The sequence below is a fragment of the Electrona antarctica genome (genome assembly GCF_951216825.1).
Source record: "Electrona antarctica genome assembly, chromosome: 15".
NCBI lineage: Eukaryota > Metazoa > Chordata > Actinopteri > Myctophiformes > Myctophidae > Electrona > Electrona antarctica.
Window position 1 is genome coordinate 42,189,706 of NC_136796.1, and position 21,222 is coordinate 42,210,927.

The 21,222-nt window shown below is 41.5% G+C and overlaps 1 protein-coding gene across 1 annotated transcript in view; it reads right to left on the reverse strand.

Moving 5' to 3' along the window:
* The window catches only part of fam135b (family with sequence similarity 135 member B), a gene marked incomplete at its 3' end in the record, with an annotated part of 81,072 nt that overhangs the window by 30,813 nt on the left and 29,037 nt on the right, over nt 1-21,222 (reverse strand). Inside the window, exons 3-6 of the mRNA XM_079522113.1 lie at nt 17,480-17,619; nt 10,669-10,739; nt 9,884-10,057; nt 5,455-5,587 (exon numbers count right to left, since the gene is read on the reverse strand). Of these exons, the coding sequence (XP_079378239.1) occupies nt 5,455-5,587; nt 9,884-10,057; nt 10,669-10,739; nt 17,480-17,619 (518 nt within the window). The remainder of the gene's footprint in view (nt 1-5,454; nt 5,588-9,883; nt 10,058-10,668; nt 10,740-17,479; nt 17,620-21,222) is intronic.

The window sequence follows — 21,222 nt, forward strand, 5'->3', positions numbered from 1 at the left end:
GAGAAAGAGCAACCTAGTAAAGTCTAATAAGTTTTTAAACTATAACTAACAGCGTGGCCTCCCTCCCTGTCAAATCTACAGTTATTGAAATGGAAATATTTTATAATTCACCAATAACTAATGCACATATAGTGACGCTATATGATTGGTGGACTTTTGAAGGGACATACATACATACATACATACATACATACATACATACATACATACATACATACATACATACATACATACATACATACATACATACATACATACATGGAGTTTAAATATATGAAGGTATTGTAGGCTGTGATTTTACAAAAAAGCCCCCCTTTTAAATACATACAAACATACAGACATACATACATACATACATACATACATACTTATAATAGTAAGGGCATTTTATCAGGTATTTGACCAATCTGGGAACTAAATCGTTACCAAGAAATTTCTTCACCAATGTGTTTCTAAAGGTGTCTAATAACATGTACTAAAAGTTTGAAATTCAACTCCCGTGGGAAAATTGAGTTATTAGCATAATATGTGACCATACCCATAACATCCTATATAAGGCAAAAAAGTCCAAATTTCATCATTCTTTAAGTAGCATGTGACATATGAAACTAGGGTGATTTCATGATTCTGAATCCATTCCAAGCATTAGTTTTGCACAAAAAACACTCCTTGGGCTAAATTAGGCCATATCCAGTTGACCAAATGTGCTGACCTCATCACGTTTGTGTGGCCGTTTTCCTCCCAAGGAGTGTTTTTTGTGCAAAACTAATGCTTGGAATGGATTCAGAATCATGAAATCACCCTAGTTTCATATGTCACATGCTACTTAAAGAATGATGAAATTTGGACTTTTTTGCCTTATATAGGATGTTATGGGTATGGTCACATATTATGCTAATAACTCAATTTTCCCACGGGAGTTGAATTTCAAACTTTTAGTACATGTTATTAGACACCTTTAGAAACACATTGGTGAAGAAATTTCTTGGTAACGATTTAGTTCCCAGATTTTCATAGATTTCTCTTACCATCTGGTGGCTAATGAACCAAACACATTCTCAGAAGTTGAAGCAGTTTTAGAGGACCCACTTTTAGGCCAGTGCAACAGAGCATGCTTTTGCCTTTTTTAAAACCTTACCCATTTTAACCAAATACATACATACATACATACATACATACATACATACATACATACATACATACATACATACATACATACATACATACTGTACATACAGTTCTAGCTCAGTGGCCTTGTGGTTAGAGCGTCCGCCCTGAGATTGTGAGGTTGGGTCATGCTGGGTGTTTTATTTGTGGTGTATTTATGTATCGTATTGTCTTGTCTTTAACCCATTTTGACCTGAGATCAGATTCTAAAAATGTCTTCTACATCCTGACAGTTTTCTGAAAAAGCTATGTTTCTATGTCAGTCGTAACGCGCCACTCGGTGGCGCGCTATGAGCTTGTAGATCTGCTATTTTTCAATAGCTAAAGCATAACATAATGACCCGAGCAGAACGACTTGTCCCTTGTGATATAATAAAATCACACCCGTGTGAACTGAGTGGTGTAAGGTTTTATATAGCATGATCAGCTGTGGTCTGACGTAATGTCTGACGTAATGAAATCACACAAAATATGTTAAGTAAAAAAAGCTATCATTTTTGATAAATGTTTGTATCACACCTGGATGTGATTTCACAACTGGCTGTTTTTGCGCAGAGAAAATGACCACGGTTGCTACGGTCATCCAGTTCACCCGGGTGTGATTTAATTACGTCAGAAATTATTTTGAACATAGCAACCATGGTCATTTTTTTATGCACACAAAAGCCAGTTGTAGGAGTGGTTTACACCACTCAAAAGACATCTAATCTATACCAAAGACTATAAAGAATGGGAACTCAGCATCAAGGGTAGGACAGGGGGTTCCTGCGACATACTATAGCGTCACGTCCAGGGGGTGTACTTGTACATCAATCCGCCTCACGCTACAGAAACAGGAGATACAATAGGCTCCTGCCCTATGGGCTACTGTACATGGATCGAGGGGAACCATTGGTTTCCATGGTTATTTACTTACTTACAGTTGGAGGCCATCGATATTGTCCTTTTCTTTTTGCTGAGGTTTGCGTGATCTGCGCAAAAGGACAGTTAACCCATTTTGGGCGGGAACCCCTTTTGGTGTTTTAAACATTGTTATAATTTAGCTATTGAAAAATAGCAGATCTACAAGCTACGAGCTTGTAGGTCTGCTATTTTTGAAAAATCGTGAAAATATTTATTTCAGAAAACTGGAGGATTTATAAGGATTTTTTAAAATTTTGAGGTCAGGCCTAAATGGGTCAAATGATAAGGGACAATATCGGTGGCACCCAACTGTACACACACACATACAATATGTATGTACAGTAGACATATTGTACAGACAACCTCTGTTATAGTTATAGACAGTGTGGGCGTGCAAACCCCAAACACATCCTGGACTTTGAAAGTACAAGTATAGAGCAGAATAAAGACTGTGGGCACATTGCATCCCACCTTCTCTGTTCTCTGTGAGAGGCTAGAGCTAGTGCTGCAATTCAGCTGATATCACTGGAAAGCGCAGCGTGTTATTTTGCAACAACAACACAAACAGGGGCTTATAAGGAAATGCCACGGTGTTAAAGGGAAAGTGCTGAAAACGTACTTTAGCCGCAGGTAAAAAAAAAAAAAAAAAAAAACGAAAGGCTCTAAATAAATAAAAGGTATAAGAGAGAGAGCCCACAGATGGCTTGTGTGTACAGGTTTCACCTGCAAGCTATGTGTTACGTGGCGAAATCAGAGAGAGAGAACTCATTACTGTGATCAAACGGCGCTCTCCCGCGTGGCTAAACGCAGCTCTTATTAAAGTGCCCGGTCGGGGGTGCAGCGTAAAAATAAAAAAAAACGAAACCTCAGAGCGGGTGTGCGGGGGGAGGGGCGGTCAGGGGGTGCAACCCGGGCTCTCGTTAAGATTTACAGCGTTAAGTCTGTGACGCGCCGCGCGCACGGGGACAGAGGCAGAGAGATACACGTGGTGGACATGAGAGAGAGAGAGAGAGAGTGGCGGGGAAGGAAGGGAGGGAGGGAGGAGGGAGGGAGGAAGGGAGGGAGGGAGGGAGGCGTGGAACCAGCCAACCAACCAGCATGTTTACAATCCGTCACCAGCGTGCCATAGCCTGCGGGAAACGACGTGAGAGACAGACAGCCAGAAGGAAGTGGGGGGGGATGAGAGACGCACATCGTAATGGCTGGCCCCCCGTTGGCCGTTGCACAGACTGTGCACTGCAGCCATTATGGTGAGTGTACGACGTAGCACCTCTGGGTATATACGTGGCCACGTTTGGTGCCCTGCAGGTCAGCCTGCATGTGACCAAAAATGCTATATCACTGCATGGAGAAGGAATAGAAGCACCTGGGGAAGGCAAAACTCACTGAAGTCAATGGACAGGCTTTAATATGGCCTGGGCCGTGGCTCAGCGGTCCAGGCACCTTGGCCGGTATAGCCCAAGTCTGGCAGTGTGCCGCGGGTTCGACTCCCGATCCCGACGGCCTTTACTTTTTTTTTTTTTTAAAGATATTTTTTTGCGGCTTACGCCTTTTATTGGTTTTTTGAAGGGACAGACAGTAGGCTGACAGGAAACGGGAGAGAGATGGGGGAAGACATGCAGTAAAGGCCGTGTCGGGCTCGGGAGTCGAACCCGCGGCACACTGCGACTGGATTACCAGTCGGGTGCCCAGACGGTTACGCCACCGCCTGGGCCCGACGGCCTTTACTGCGTGTCACCCCCCCCCCCATCTCTCTCCCCCATTTCCTGTCCCTCTATAAAAATATAAAATAAAGGCGAAAGCCAAAAAAAAATTGACAGGCTTATTATGAATAAACTATGTTTTTGAATGCTCGCAAGATAGGTCCAGGGGAATAAGAGAAGACATAATATCACCCACGTTGTTTTCTGATTGCTTATTTGTGGTTATATAATGTTATTGAGATATCAAAAAGAGCACAGTACCAGAACAGCCCATACAGTCAGAAACGTTCTCTGTGTTCTTTGGCTACCTCAATAAAGTGGTATGTATATGCACATAAAAAAACAATGTGTGATATGTCTTCTTTTATTGTGCTTAATGGATAATTTGACCAGAAAGAAGGGCCAGAAATAGTGTTTATTATGTATGAATAAACACACACCTCACGTTCATTGACATTCAAACGAACGTTTGGTTCCGGTTTGCCTCCCTCCAGCGCAATTAATCTGCCAGCTGGAATTGTCAGACCTCGAAAGTGACGTACTGTGCATTGTCCTTTGCTTTATTACATAGCTTTGTATAACACTGTGTGTGTTGGCCTCCCAAATGAGCTCCAGAACGTGACAATAAAACCAGGTGTCGGGCAAGAAAGAGACATAACAGTCATAACAGATGAGGAGTAAGATGTTAAAACCAGTGGTTCTCAACGTGGGTGCTGTGGCACCCTGGGGTTACCGTGATGCAAGTCCAGGAGTGTCGCAGAATACACCTATCACTTCAGTTTAACCACTTAGGTCGTTCAGACTTAGGCCTCACTCAGACCTTTACTGCATTGCTGTATGCTTGTTGGATGAATGTTGTGTAGTTTCATGGCCGCCCCAATGCATTTCCAATGGGAGTCACATGGTTTGACACAACATTTGTGTTGTATGAGGGGGAGGGGCGCAGTCGAAACACAGCCGAAAGCCATACAACAGCTTGTAGTCCAAAATGTGGACTACAAACCATGTGACTTCCATTGGAAATGCATTGGGGCGGCCATGCCACTACACAACATTCATCCAACAAGCATACAGCAATGCAGGTCTGAGTGAGGCCTCAGTCAAATGGACGTGAGTTGCACTGCTCTTGCTGCGTTCTTTTTCCATCTACAATAAACAAAGTCTCTTTAACCAAAAATAGCAGATCTTAACTATTATGGTATCACGGTGAAGTACTTTCCAAACATAAAGTTTATTAACCCATTTTGGGGGCGGGAACCCTTTTTGGTGTTTTAAGCATTATGTTATGCTTTAGCTATTGAAAAATAGCAGATCTACAAGTTCATAGTGCGGCACTCGGTGCCGTGCTATGAACTTGTAGATCTGCTATTTTTGAAAAATCGTGAAAATGTGGCGCAAATCTTTGAATATATATTCGGCGGCCAATTACATATACTTTTTGGGGTCCTTGACATGAAATATTGATCACCACTGATATAGAAACATAGGTATTTCAGAAAACTGTCTGGATTTAGAAGACTTTTTTTTAATTTCAGGCCTAAATGGGTAAAATGAATTATAAACTCAAGATTCCACCACAGCGAAATGAAGATGACTGGCAAAAGGTAATTATTATATCGTTATCGCATGAAGCCACATTCACGTCTTGGTGACAGCCCTATAGGAATGATTAGACTGTTACCTCGGAGATGACTGGCTTGCAGTAGCCGGCGCCGAACATAAGGTTCTCTACAGACATGGCAGATGGCTCGCTCCCTGCTCCTTCTGGAGAGCCCTTCCCTAGCCACGACGAGCCCTTCCCAGAGCGTGCAAAGCTGCAAAGGGTTGGAAGAACAGAAAGAGGATCATATACAGAGAAACAAGAACCATAAAGTGAGAAGGAGAGGTATATACAGTGGTGGAAAAAAAACTCAATTGTTTTACTTAAGTAGAAGTACCAATACTGCAATTTAGAACTACTCCGTTACGAGTAAAAGTACGGAATTGAAAATGTACTTGAGTAAAAGTACGAAAGTATCGGCATCAAAATGTACTTAAAGTACTAAAAGTAAAAGTACTCATATTGCAGAATGTCCCACTTCACAAGTTCTATTGAAAATGTTCAAATGGCCAAAATGTATAGGGTTGAAGTGGTTAATGTATGTTTTCTAATCAAAATTAAAATCGCCAAAAAGTACCGGTAACTAGTAACTAAAGTTTTCAAATAATTGTAGTGGAGTAAAAGTACAAATTTTGGCTCCGAGATGTAGTGCAGTAGAAGTACAAGTACTGGAAATACTCAAGTAAAGTACAAATACCTCAAAATTGTACTGTAAAAGTACAGTACTTAAGTAAATGTACTTAGTTACTTTCCACCACTGGAGAGGTACAGGACAGAAACAGACCAAGACCATGCAGAGAGAAGGTAATGCTGTACAGTGGTGGAGAAAAAATGGATTTGTTACTCTGGTAAAAAGAAGACCACAATGTACTCTGTTAAAACTGCTCGCCGTTTTCTTTTTTGTTTGTTTTGTTTTTGTGCTTTTTGTTTTTCTTGTCAGTTTTCTTGTATTGTGCTTTTAATATATACCTTTCTAGTTTGTCTCACTATCTGTACATACATTTGATTCATCTTTATGTGAAAACATAAAAATTCAATAAAACATTTTATTCATAAAAAGTAAAGTAAAATTAAAATGTTAACTTAAAGAAAAAGTGCAAAACTATTGGCAAAGTAAAAGTACTTATTATGCATATGATTTCACAAATGTTTTAAAAATGTGTCAGATCGCCAAACTACAACGCATCGAGATGTGATGACGCGTTGAGAGCTTGTACATCTGCTATTTTCAAATAGCAGTAGTAGTATAAAACTAGAAAGAAGCAATTCTGGGAAATTGCAAAGTGTGGTTGCCTCACTCACTGATATAGGCCCCTCCCGGTAATTTTGCTAGCCAATTACAACGTCAAGTCACCCTTGTGATCATGTGTAAGTAATTGGGAGGGTTTTTTTCCCCCAAAAAATGTTTTTGCAACAAACGGGTACGTTTTTTTACCCGTTTTTACGCCAAAATAACGTTTATACAGAAAGAAGACAAGGAAATGAAAATAAAAGGTAAGGGGAACAATAGTATGGTTGCCCATAGGCAACCACACTAAATAATATGGTTAATATAATGTTTTCTGATGATAATCGAAATCTGCAAAGTAAGTAACTAAAGCATAGTATTTGTAGTTGAATAAAAGGTGGTAATGGACTAGAACAATTGAAACGTGGAAATACTCAAGTAAGCTACCTTAAATTGTACTGAAGTACAGTACTTGAGAGTGAATGCACTTAGTTACTTTGCACCACCATATATGCCACTGACACTGTCTAACATAATCAATCAAGCCCAGCTGTAATCTTCATAGTGAATGACCAAGCATTTACTTTATGGTATTCCTGCCAGGTGGGATTCATCAGATAATTGTTTGGCACTCTATATTGTTCAAGCAGCATGAAGGCAGAACACACCACACTCTCAATGCAAGCTGCCAATCCCAATAGCAAGACGCTGCCAAGCGCTTGCAGCAGACACTGTAAAATGTTTGGTGCAATGCAAAGGTCATTCATGGTCCACCGGGATTGCTGGATTTCTATCCCAGTTGGTTGTCAAAGTGGGTTTAATATACAGTGGGAATCCCTTGGTCTATTCCGGGCTGACATTGGTAGGTACCTACAGATGTCTTTCAGGCCAAGGGTACCTCTGGTAGCCACACCTCTGATGGGTGGGGTTTAGCCTTAAGGGGTGTGTTTTTTTTCACCCACTGTGTAATATAATACATGGACAGTAGGTGGCAGTATGACAGAGGCCACAGCAACTATACATTCCAGCTCCATCTCCAAATCAGTTTGACCACTTTAACCCATTTTGGGGGCGGGAACCCCTTTTGGTGTTTTACCCCCTCAGGCCGGGAACCCATTTTTGGGTTCTGTACAGTATGTACAGTATTCAAAAATGTAAAAAAAAAATTGATGCTGCTATATAAATATTTGAAGTTTTTCAGAAAACTTAGGTCAGGATATAGAGGCGTTTTTTAGAATCGGCCTCAGGCCTAAATGGGTAAATGTTATCGCAAATGTTCTCTAATGAGGTCCCGGGCCCAAAAAATATATATATATCGACAATATCAACAAGCTCCCAACAATCGCAAGGTCAAATATTGTAGTTTTGTATTTTGAATCCTGAAAAGTAACAGTTTTGGACATATGAGGTTTCGACCCAGAAGAGTACGGTATAGAGGGTATGCGCGTGACATCATCATCAAACCAGGAAGTTATGCAGGAACGCCTACTGAGTGGCAAAAAACTACTTCCTGGCCTCGACAGCCCATACATCCACACAGAAAAGTCCTATCTGATTGCATTAAACAATGTTAAACAATGTTAAACTCACTTTGCATGTTGCTTTGCCACTCGATTTGCCACTTGATGTGCCATTCACTTTAAGCATGCGCATACGCTCTATACTGGAGTGGCAGTCAGCCACTTATGGTAAAGCACAGATAGATTGATTTGATAAGTGTCGGCAAAAGATATTCCCTTGAGAAGACGACGCTAATGCTTTAATGCTAAACACAGTTCTACAGTGAATGACTTCTTAACCACGCAATGATGTTTAGCCAATACTGACTTAATTATTCAGTCAAGTTCAATAATGTTTTAATGACTATATGGGAGTATTAAAACGTAAAATGACTGCACTTGTTCACTGTTCACTTTATTGCCACTAATGCAGCCGCACTTACTCCACTGTGTGAGTGTGTGTGTGTGTGTGTGTGTGTGTGTGTGTGTGTGTGTGTGTGTGTGAGTGTGACCGGGCTATGTTATTACTGTACTAGTCCTTACCCGTTCTGAATATATGAACAGCAAATTATGTTCAGTGTGGGCGTGTGGGTCTGTTGCGCGGAAAAGTGTGTCCCAGTATTAATTTGTCTTAAATTAATTTAATTAAGATGAATGTTAGAATGTTTGGCGTGTGTATTGCAGGGCCGATTGAGGTTGGAGGACAGGGCTGTGCGGCGCTAGGTTCCGTGAGGCGGTCCCAGCACCACCCCAGCACCACCGGTGGGCTCTGTTATTTATGTTCCCCATGGGGGGGTTGTTATTGTATATCTATTTCCCTGCTCTTAATGTTTAATGATGGTGTTTGATTGTGCAGAGCAGGTAGAAAAATGTAGCAGACCCGAACGCCAAGATAAAATATTATATGCACACTTATTGCAGTATTCTCATTCTATAATAAATATTGGTTAAATCTATTCGTGAGTTGTCTGACTGAACTTTATAAATTAAAACCTTGAAAGGTAAACGGTATGGGAAATGTAAAATTAAAGCTGTTAATGGAAGAAAAACAAAAGTCTACTGTATCGTTTATCTATCCATGTTATGACCAAAACGTTGAATTGGCAATGGCTTGTATTGATAACGACATTATGGTCGTTGAATAACCCATGGTTGCACCCCACTGGTTCTCAACGTGGTCCAGGGGCCGCCAGGGGTCCCGTAGAACAATCCAAGAGGTCCCCAGAAATTAATGATAGATAGGAATCAAATGAACCAAATGTATGGGTCTGTAACTCTGAGAGTGTGTAAATGCAACTAAGTGGACATTTACAGCTCTGTAAAGGTCCCTGCACACTGCTGTGTTTTTCGGATTTTTAGCTGCGTTTTACCCGCCGGTTTTCCGAAAAACGTTGTCCAGTCTGCAAGGACCTAGGGCAGTATTATGCGTAAGTACCAGGTCTTATGACTTAACTTAAGACCTGGAGGCGTGGTTTGGCCACTCAGAATAGCCAAATGGGATTGATCACCCCTCCAGGTCTTAAGTTAAGTAATAAGACCTGGTACTTAAGACACGCATAATACTGCCCCCTTGTCTCTTAGAATGGAACCTAGTGGTCCCTTGGGTTTACAGTTCTGTAATTTACACACTCTCAGAATTAAATTAACACCGAGGATTTTACAGTGTAGATTAGGGTCCCAGGGATTTAAAAAATGGTATCAAACGTGTACCCTAATGCATGTCAAACAGGGGTTCCTTGCAAATTAAAAAAAACATTGAGAATCATGCACAGCTAGGGTCTACCTCATTAGCGGCTGGTGTAAGGCAGTCAGTGAGGCATGGATGGAGACGGAGATCACAGACAGGTGGAAGTAGTCGAACATCACGGGGACGTGGTGATGGAGACCTCTCCGCGGGTGGAAGTGAAGGCCCAGGGTTCGACTGCTGATCAGCGGGACGGTCGCAATCTCCGCCAGCCTGGGTAATGTATTGGAGAGAGTGGTGATTGCAAAACTATAGTACAGTGAGTCCCATGAATCTATTGTAATGGTTAACTAAACGGGACAGGCTAAACAAAACAAAACAAGGTAAGCTTCTGTACACAAGCCAAAAACAAACAGATCATCAATGTGATCATTTACTTGCGAAGAAATTATCTACAAGCAACACCACACGACATGTTGTGAGCTTGTAGATCAGTTTTTTTTGCTAGTTTCTTTTTTTTTTGTCTGTGGGTTTTACAAATATTTAACCACTAAAACTATGAACAAGAGCTTGTGACTAAATTATAACTACATTGGGAACACATGTACATTCTTTTTTTAAATTTCCTGAAAAGTAACGGTTTTGGTTTCCACTCGACAGCGACGATTTGGAACTGCACGGCAGTGTAGGAGTGATGCTGACTAGAATATGCATCTCTCTCTCTCTGTCTCTCCCTTCCTCTCTCTCTCTCTCTCTCTCTCTCTCTCTCTCTCCTCTCTCTCTCTCTCTCTCTCTCTCACACACACATGCACAGATACAGTGAAATGTGTGCGTGCACAAACATACATTATAAACTCCATGAAACGAGGCCAAAACAAACTCACTGCTGCTCATTTTCGGTGAAATGCAGGTCTAGCTTCAGCTGAAAGTCCACCTCGTTCATGGCCTCCTCGACCTGTATGAAAACAACAACAACAACAACAACGCAGAATGTTTAGCAGACACTCTCCTCCGGACTAGAGCAACTAAAGGAGCTGAGAGACTTGTGAACCTGCTATCAACAAACGGCAGGGTAAATGCAGTGGTGGAAAAAGTACTCAATTGTTTTACTTAAGTAAAAGTACCAATACTGCAATTTAGAACTACTCTGTTAGGCCTGACTCACACCTTCACAACAGATTGATGTATAGCTGATGCATGAGACTTATTGACTGATGCAAGCTCACAATGCATTTCCAATGGGAGTCACATGGTTTGACACAACATTTGTGTTGTATGAGGGCGTGGGGGGCAGTCGAAACACAGCCGAAAGCCGTACAACACAAATGTTGTGTCAAACCATGTGACTTCTATTGGAAATGCATTGGGGCAAGATGTAAACAAAACCTTTCGTTACATCTAGCATGCGTCAATGTTGTATGCTAGATGTAAAGGTGTGAGTCGCCCCACAGGGCAGCTTATACCGTTTCATAAATGGTAAAGGGTGCATTTACTGTATATATTTTATTCAAAGTGCTTTACACAGATTATGCATTCCATTCACCCATTCACACACACACACACACACACACACACACACACACACACACACACACACACACACACACACACACACACACACACACACACACACACACACACACACACACACACACACACACACACACACACACACACACACACACACATACATCGATGGTGGAGGAAACCATGCAAGGCACCAACCAATTAGTGGGTTCAGCGTCTTGCTCAAAGATATGCTGTATCGAGTAGAGCTACACATGTGACACACGCACGCACGCACGCACGCACGCACGCACGCACGCACACACACACACACACACACACACACACACACACACACACACACACACACACACACACACACACACACAGAGCTTGGAAACAGAGGTCTATTTTTATCTGTCCAATCTGTAGGCTGAGAGGAGTCTGATAACCTCTGGAAGGTTAATGACAAGGAGCCCTGGGGACGAACGGCATGACGGCTGAAATCAGATATGCCTGACATTTAATGAAATTGTCTAAAGCAGCCGTTCCCATCACAACCTTTTCTCCGAAAATCTCGGAAAAGCACTCGCAAGCGTTCGTGACGTGAGCCCGTAAGCGCGTGCATTTTTCAGAGCATGTTTTTAACCCATTTTGACCTGAGATCAGATTCTAAAAATGTCTTCTACATCCTGACAGTTTTCTGAAAAAGCTATGTTTCTATGTGAGCTTGTAGATCTGCTATTTTTCAGTAGTTAAAGCATAACATAATGCTAACACCAAAAGTGGTTCCCGCCCAAAATGGGTTAATATCTCTGGGAGTTTATTTTAACCCATTAAAACCAGGAAAGCATCTGTGTCATTTTCGATTTGAGCAAAAAAAAAAAGCATCTTACGAACTGTGAGATCAGCCTGCTGTCAACAAACGGCGGGGTAAATGGTCGTATAAGAAGAATGCAAAAGTAGAGAACAGAACACGGAACTGAGGAAGATGTTAAAGGACCACTTCACCACTTTTCAACTTCTCTTCCTATAATTGGTCCTAACTAATGTTCATGATAAAATACCACCATTTTTTTCTACTCAGTCTGCGTCTCATAGGAAGGCTGTGGGCAGTTCAGAAACCAGTCCACCATTGACATCATCGATGGTGAATCCAAGCTAATAGAAACGGCAGGCTTTCTTTTCCTGAAAAGTTGCAATGCAAAAGTTGAAGCCATCGTTCTCACGATAATAAAAATCTAAATATATGTTAAAACAAATCTTGTTTAAAATAAATCTGCCTAATGATGATGTCACTGGTGGACGGGTGTCCGAACTGCCCAAAGCCCTCCAATGAGACACAGACTGAGTAGGAAAGAATGGTGGTGTTTTATCATGAACATTAGTGAGGACCAATTATATGAAGAGATGTTGAAAAGTGGTGAAGTGGTCCTTTAACACGGAGCTATGAATGTTTTTTGTATATTGTTGCTGTCGGGCAGAAACCTCTTATCTCCATACTCTAACTTGCGTTTTTTTCGTAAATTAACACTGGAACATCCAGACTGACCCCCCAGGAACACACCCAGGGGGGTCGGCCCGGTTCCGACGAGCCCCTTCCCGTGTCCGAAACGATCGAGAAATGACAGAGTTACCGTGTTGCAGCTTTCCGTGCTCTGACATACAGACACAGGGACATACATACATACAGTACACACATTGCTACGTAATGGAGTGGTTAGGCACCGCTCAAAAAAAATATTTTGAAAATTTTGAACAGAAGTTTGAACAGAAATCTTCTCTTCTCGGGGTCCCTTGGCAACAAAACCTTTTCAGGTTGCGCGGTCCGCAGCCGGAAATATAAATTTGGGGGTCCTTGGCCCAAACTTTTTATTTATTTTACTACGAATTTAGAAGGCATTTGTAGAATCGTCCTCAGGTTTTAATGGCTTAATGAAACTTTCTAAAGAGTGTATGCCAAGAGTGTGGATCCACGTCATCTGAGAACGCACGCTCTGAACTCACAGCGTGGGCGTTGGTGACATTTTGCCACATAGCGACAGACATTATCCCATTCTGGACGGGAACCCCTTTTGGTGTTTTAACTAAGCATTATGTTATACTTTAGCTATTGAAAAATAGCAGATCTACAAGCTCATAGCGCGCCACCGAGTGGCGCGCTACGAGCTTGTAGGTCTGCTATTTTTGAAAAATCGTAAAAATGCGGCACAAATCTCTGAATATATATTCTTAGAGGACGTGATGTCAAAGCGTGAGCAATAGCTGTGAGACGGATGCTTACTAGTCTATAGCCCTCAAACCTGTGGCATGTTTCTGTCGCCATCGATCAATCTACTCTCTAGTCATGGAAAGTAACTGAGAACATGTAAGGGGCGACTCACACCTTCGCATCTAGCATACAACATTGATGCATGCTTGTTGTATGAGATGTATAGCTGATGCAAGCTCGCAATGCATTTCCAATGGGAGTCACATGGTTTGACACAATATTTGTGTTGTATGGCTTTCGGCTGTGTTTCGACTGCCCCCCTCCCCCTCATAGAACACAAATGTTGTGTCAAACCATGTGACTCCCATTGGAAATGCATTGCGAGCTTGCATCAGCTATACATCTCATACAACAAGCATAAATCAGTCTGTTGTAAAGGTGTGAGTCAGGCCTAAGATTAAGGCATACAGTACTTTTACTTTACTTGAGTATTTGTTTATTTTTCTTTCTTTCTTTTGATACTTACTCACTCACTTGATACTTACTACTCACTGGAGTTATTTGAAAGCTTTAAGTTTAATTACTAGTTACTTTGTATATTTTGATTGTTATTCCAAAACATACATTAACACCCCCGAACGCCCGGGGTTATTTAATCCATTAAATCATAGCGCCCAGCAATTTATAGCAGCAGAGCACATTAAGCGACGGACCGGATGTTATCCCGGATGTGGCTGAAGTAGCTTGATGTAGCCAAAACACTCTCGAGACGATCGACAACAACGGGAGGTATGATTCTTTTTTTTTTGTGCAATTTTTCACCCCTGTGTCAATTATCTAATGTGATCCTGGGCTCTACACACCCTCCACCAACCTGGGGAGCGCAACGGACTTGAACTCATGCTTCCTTCATGCATGAGTGTCCAAGTTGCTCCTTTACACCTGACAGGGGGGAGTTTCCCTGGTTGGACGTAGCGCGTGGAAGGAACACGTCATTCCAACCAGTTCCTTTCCCCTCCATCAGGCGCCCCGGCTGGCCAGGGGGAGGCAGTTTAGAGACCAGGATTACTGCATGTTTTTTGTGGTATGATTAATTCTAACGTGACTAGCGACGGGACTGCAATGGGCCGTCTAACACAAAATCTTTTCTTAGAATTGGACGGAATGATTTAGATCAAGAGTTATTAACCTTTTAAGATTTTCGATCTCGTCGGCCAAAATGGGGGGGGGACATTTTCGATGACGTCCCACCGGAAAATAACAGAGTGTTGCGCAACAGACGCTCCCAGCCTGTGGAACGATGTGATCGGTTTTGATATCAATAATCTCCGTCTTTTTGATCAATCTCCGCCTTGAGCGCTAGCCGTTACTAATTGAAAGGGCGGAGAACTTCGTCCTGTGCGCTTAAGCACTTAACCGCCATATTTTGTCAGCAATTCAAAAACAGCCAATCTAACCCAATCTGGGTGGTGTTTTAACTAAGCATTATGTTATGCTTATAGCTATTGAAAAATAGCAGATCTACAAGCTCATAGCGCGCCACCGAGTGGCGCGCTACTAGCTTGTAGGTCTGCTATTTTTGAAAAATCGTGAAAATGCGGCACAAATCTTTGAATATATATTCTTTCAGAAGACTTTTTTTTTTCATTTCGACGTCAGGTCTGAATGGGAACAACAGGCCTGTCGCTATAATAATAAGAGTCATTTTACATCGTTGTTCTGCTACTCTTTACTTGATCAATGTGGGGAGCGCCGGCGCCGGCGGCTCCCGGGGTGGAGTGAGAATATAGACCCAGTGGATTGGATGGGGTCACGCCGGGCTACGGTGGGACCACTGCACTGAAGACACTTCATCAATAAGCTGCCCGGTGTGTTTACAGGACTGATCCGTCAAGTCTGGAGCTGTGTACAGTTGGGTGCCACCGATATTGTCCCTTATCATTTGACCCATTTAGGCCTGACCTCAAACATTTTTAAAATCCTTCTAAATCCTCCAGTTTTCTGAAATAAATATTTTCACGATTTTTCAAAAATAGCAGACCTACAAGCTCGTAGCGCGCCACTCGGTGGCGCGCTATGAGCTTGTAGATCTGCTATTTTTCAATAGCTAAATTATAACATAATGTTTAAAACACCAAAAGGGGTTCCCGCCCAAAATGGGTTAACTGTCCTTTTGCGCAGATCACGCAAACCACAGCAAAAAGAAAAGGACAATATCGATGGCCTCCAACTGTACATGCAAATCACCTCCCTCTACTCATTAATGGGTCAACCCATTATTAAGACCTAAAGGCCCACATAATGTATGTTGTTGCTACTGCATATCAGTGGGGCTCAAACCTTTCCACGTCAAAGACCCCCCAAACTTATATGAATTCGGCCACGGAACCCAATCTCAAAATAATATGTTGTTAAAAATAATATATAGAGAGTAAAGGAGAACACGACCCGTGCAGATGTACTAGTTGTATTAACAGACTCTAAGTCTATATGGTGCCAGATGGTTCAAATAACGTTTTATTCAGAGTCTATTCCTAGCCTCTCAGAGATAACTCTAAGGGTGCGTTCAGACTTGAATGGTTATGTGGCACGATTACATACAAAGTCAATGCAAGGACGAGAATTGCATCATTGAATCTTTATTTTATTTTTGCCTCCAATGCCACCATACTCCTTGCTCTTTGCACTTGCGCGGTCCCGTTCACTTCCCTGTTTACCGCAAGGAAGCTCTGAGAAGGAAGTGAAGTGGTCACGTGACTGGGCTGCGCCATGACACTTTCATGGGAGCCAAACTACCCGAAAGTTTGGCAGTCAAATGAGAGCTCAGTGACCAGCTCATGAACAAACATTATTTATGAACAATTGAGACCTTTCCTAATCACTTCTGGAAAATAACAGAAGACATGTAACACATTATTGTCTGCTGTGTTGTTATTCGATGTGTACACTGTGTCATTTTTATAGAGGTATGGTACCTAGAGCACAAAGTACCTTTCTGAACGCACCAAGTATCGCAAGACTTCCCACCGTTTCCTGTCTGGCAGACAAATCTCGCGATACTTCGGAGCCAGAAACGATACCTGCTGCTGTTTAGATCCTCAGATAAAATGATATACTGTGCACTCTGTGCACATCGAAAAGTAAGTGATTAGAAAACAACCTGTGATATGTCTTCTGTTATTTTCCAGAAGTGATTACTTTACAAAAGGTCTCAGTTTGTTATGAGCTGGTCCAGCCGGCTCCATTCACTGCCGTGTATTCATTGCACTTCCGGTGTGAGTTTGGCTCCCATGAAAGTGTCCATGAAAGTGTCATGGCGCAGCCCAGTCACGTGACCACTTCCCTTCCTTCTCAGAGCTTCCTTGGTTTACCGCTGCAGAAATAATCCCTCGTATCTCCTAATCTAGGGAGCTCTCCGTGGTTTTGACCAGATGGATATACTAAGCTCTTCATTTCTGACTTCTGACCTGCCTCTCGTTCAAAATGTGAACGCGAGGGATTATCGAGCGACTTTATGGTAACGATAGCGAGGTAAGCAAGCAAAAATATGTCTCCTGATTTTTGTCCGGAACAGAAGGGGGGGGGGGGGGGCTTTAACCCATTCTGGGCGGGAACCCCTTTTGGTGTTTTAAGCGTTACGTTAAACTTTAGCTATTGAAAAATAGCAGATCTACAAGCTCATAGCGCGCCACTAACTCGTAGGTCTGCTATTTTTGAAAAATCGTTAAAATGTGCCTCAAATCTTTCCGAAAATTGTCATGATTTAGAAAACTTTTGTTTTAAATTTCGACGTCAGGCCTGAATGGGTTAAAGAGTAAAAGTGGCCATAATTTCCCGGCACCCCGAGCATCTATTTTGATAGAAATCCCGGCGCTGATTGTGTTAATAAATCCTGGCGGCCAAACGGTTAACATTGGATCTGGCTGGAACACAGGGTTTGGACATTTCCGAACTCTCAGCATGTGTGGCTCTCTCACCTTCTCCCCGTCCAGCAGCAGATGGACTTTGAAGTTCATGCAGTCGTTGACCGTAATCTCCTCATTCCTGTACAGGATCTGGAATAACCGGCTGAACACCGTGCCGTCGTAGACCCCCGGCGAGCTGAAGCTGCACTCGTCTAGAAGTGGGACAGAGAGCAGAAAGAACATTTACCCATTAAGCCCTGAAGCCGTGGTTCTACAAAATGTCTTCTAAATCCTAACAGTTTTCTGAAAACACGTATGTTACTACTTTATATCATCGTTGCTCAAACCTTTTCATGTCAAGGGCCCCCAACATTATGCATTTGGGCAGCGGACGGACACCCCCATCTCAAAATATTTTGTTCCAGGAACCCCCAGAAGCAAAGGTTTGAGTTAAAAATGTTTGCTTCAAAATAAAATAAAATAAAATAAAATAAAATAAAATAAAATAAAATAAAATAAAATAAAATAAAATAAAATAAAATAAAATAAAATAAAATAAAATAAAATAAAATAAAATAAAATAAAATAAAATAAAATAAAATAAAATAAAATAAAATAAAATAAAATAAAATAAAATAAAATAAAATAAAATAAAATAAAATAAAATAAAATAAAATAAAATGTACTAACTAAACTATTGGACCTAATACAGATGCACATGAAACCGTTTTCTTTTTCTTCTTTTTTTTTATCATGCACCTTATATTTGTTGGACGTTGAATATACTGTATTTGATTTGCCTGTACCTTCCTGCTATTTGACTTGTTCTTTGTTCCTTTCTTCTCTATTCTTCCTTTATCAATTTCTATTCAAAGTCTTCCTGTAACTGCAAAGGCTGAGAGCTTGCATAAAAAAGTAATTGTGTGATGTGACAATAACGTTGATATTGATTCTGAAAGCTAAAGACTAACCTTTATCCTAAATAGATAAAGGAACAAATGCATATTTGCACGTGCGTCTCTCTTTAAAGTTACATTTGAAGAGAGACCCGAGTAGAACAGTATGTGCAAATATTCATTCGTTAAACATTGCACAACCAATTTATCAGTTTACACAACAAAACGATAAAACAATAGGATATAATAAAACATTTCAAAGGAAACACAATAAAGCTATCACTCAGTTAACCCATTTTGGACTGATGGCGATTAAAAAAAGGCTTCCTAATCCTAATAGTTTTCTGAAAAACCCATGTTTTTATGTCAGTTGTGCTCAACCTTTTTAATGTCAAGGACCCCCAGAATTATCTCTATTGGGCCTAGCACCACCATTTCAAAATATGTTGTTCCAGGGACCCCCCAGAAGCAAATATTTTAGTTAAAAATGTTCGCTCTGAAATACTGTATATATTCAAAGATTTGCACCACATTTTCAGGACTTTTCAAAAATAGCAGACCTACAGCTTGTAGATCTGCTATTTTTCAATAGCTAAAGTATAACACAACGCTTAAAACACCAAAAGGGGTTCCCGCCCAAAATGGGTTAAAACAAGAGGACGAAACAAAAATGTATCAGTACAGTGTGGTCCATTATTGACTTTTGTAACTGTTAACTTGACCTTGATCATGATCTTGACAGATTTGACCAAAAAGTAGCATCTCTTCGGGGCAGCCTAAAGTGATCATTCCCACCACAATTCATCAACATCTTTTTTGACCTTGACCTTCACTGTAAACTCGGGACATCAATTCCATCCAATCAGGAGAGATGAACCCATTAAATCAGCTCCAATTCTTCATGAATTTCCATGAATTCAAGGATTTGTGGAGTGAGTGTAGCCGTTAAGTACAAAATCCCAGTACTCATGGAATGAAGCTAAACGAAATCTCATGATTGAAAAATGTCGTCTGATTTGTGAAACAGCAGACAGGCTCGCACTCTGTTTCCCAAACGATTAGCACGGTGCGTAGAATAATTTCGTGAAATTGCAGTTTGAGACTTTTAACCTTTTGCCTTCATGAAATATTCTTAGGGTTTTATGGAACAAGCTTCTGGAACGTGTATTAAATTGCAAGTTTGACCAATTCAAATAAGAATTGGCCAACATTTGCCTGTTGACAGATCTTCTATAGCAGGGGTTCTCAACCCGTGGGTCGCGACCCCTCTGGGGGTCGCCAAATTATTTTGGGGGGTCCCCAAATTATTTTCAACTGAATGGCTGGAAAATGGAAATTAAGAGTTTACATATAATACACATAGTACATGCATACACCTTCCCTAATGATTATATCTGGTTTCAGTATTTATTTATGGTGTATTGTCTCTATTATTAAGGTTATTGTAGCGGTCAATTTATATTGGGGGTCAGGAGGGGGCGGGGCGGGGGTCCCGAGACAGTGCCAAAGCATCTCTGGGGGGTCCCCGGCCAAAAACATTGAGAACCCCTGTTCTATAGGCAACTTTTGGTGCGGGACATGCTTCCATAGAAGAGGGGCTTCCATAGAAGACATGCTGGCTACTGTGGAATCCAAATGACTGAAGTCCGTTGTGGTGGGGAATGATAACTTTAATCCATGTAGTTCTAAAACGTGGGGTCCACGGTGGGGTGTGTGGTTCCCCAGCAAAAGTATAGTTACCGTACAATCATTTTAACTTAATCCATTTACATTTTGTCTATTATAAATAGCAGGTCTACAAGGTCACAGCGTGTCACTTCGTGCCGAGCTGCAAGCTTGTAGGCTACACATCTGCACATTTTTGAGAGGTTCTGAAAAAATAATCAAAAATGTTTAGAACATTTTGAATAAGCTTGAACATAAATCTTCACTTCTGGGTGTTCCCTGGCACAAACTCTTGCATGAAACGGTTTGAGAAGCACTGCCATGATAGAAGACATGCTGGCTTCTGTGTGGAATCACAAATAGCCCAAAGTCAGTTGTGTGGGGAATGCAGAGAGAACTTTAACCCATTTAGACCTGACGTCGATTTTCTTTTTATAATTTTTTTTAAATGTCCTTTTTTCCTGAAAAACCTCATGTTTCTATATCAGTGGTTCTCAATATTTCATGTCAAGGACGCCCAAAATGATATGTATTTGGCCGCCGACCCCCATGTGAAAATATGTTGTTCCAGGGACTCCCCCCAGACGCAAAGATTTGAGTTAAAAACGTTCGCTCTGAAAGAATATATATTCAAAGATTTGCGCCACATTTTAGAGCTTGTAGATCTGCTATTTTTCAATAGCTAAAGTATAGAACGGAATGCTTTAAAACACCAAAAAGGGGTTCCCGTCCGAAATGACTTAATCCATGATGAGTGCTTCTTCTTTCCAGCAGTGCTCTACCATTTAGTGCACGTCCCGCTGGCCCTGTCGCTGTCGCCGCCACCACTGAGGAGAGCATTTTCACAGCGAAAGTGACACAATCTCCTGGCCCCGCTGTGACACCGCGAGAGGCCTTTGAGTGTGCTCTTTCCCCTCCCTCGCTCCCTTGTTCCTCATCGCCCTCTGCTTCTTCGCCACAGGTTGCAGCTGATAACAAGAGGCAGACAGCCCCACATGAAGCCAGCAGTGTGAGCTATTGAGCTACGTGCAGCTTAACCCATTTTGGGTGGGAACCCCTTTTGGTGTCAGCATTATGTTATGCTTTATCTATTGAAAAATAGCAGATCTACAAGCTCATAGCGCGCCACCGAGTGGCGCGCTACGAGCTTGTAGGTCTGCTATTTTTTTTTAATCGTGAAAATGTGGCACAAATTTGGAATATATATTTTTTCAGAGCGAACGTTTTTAACTCAAATCTTTGCTTCTGGGCGGT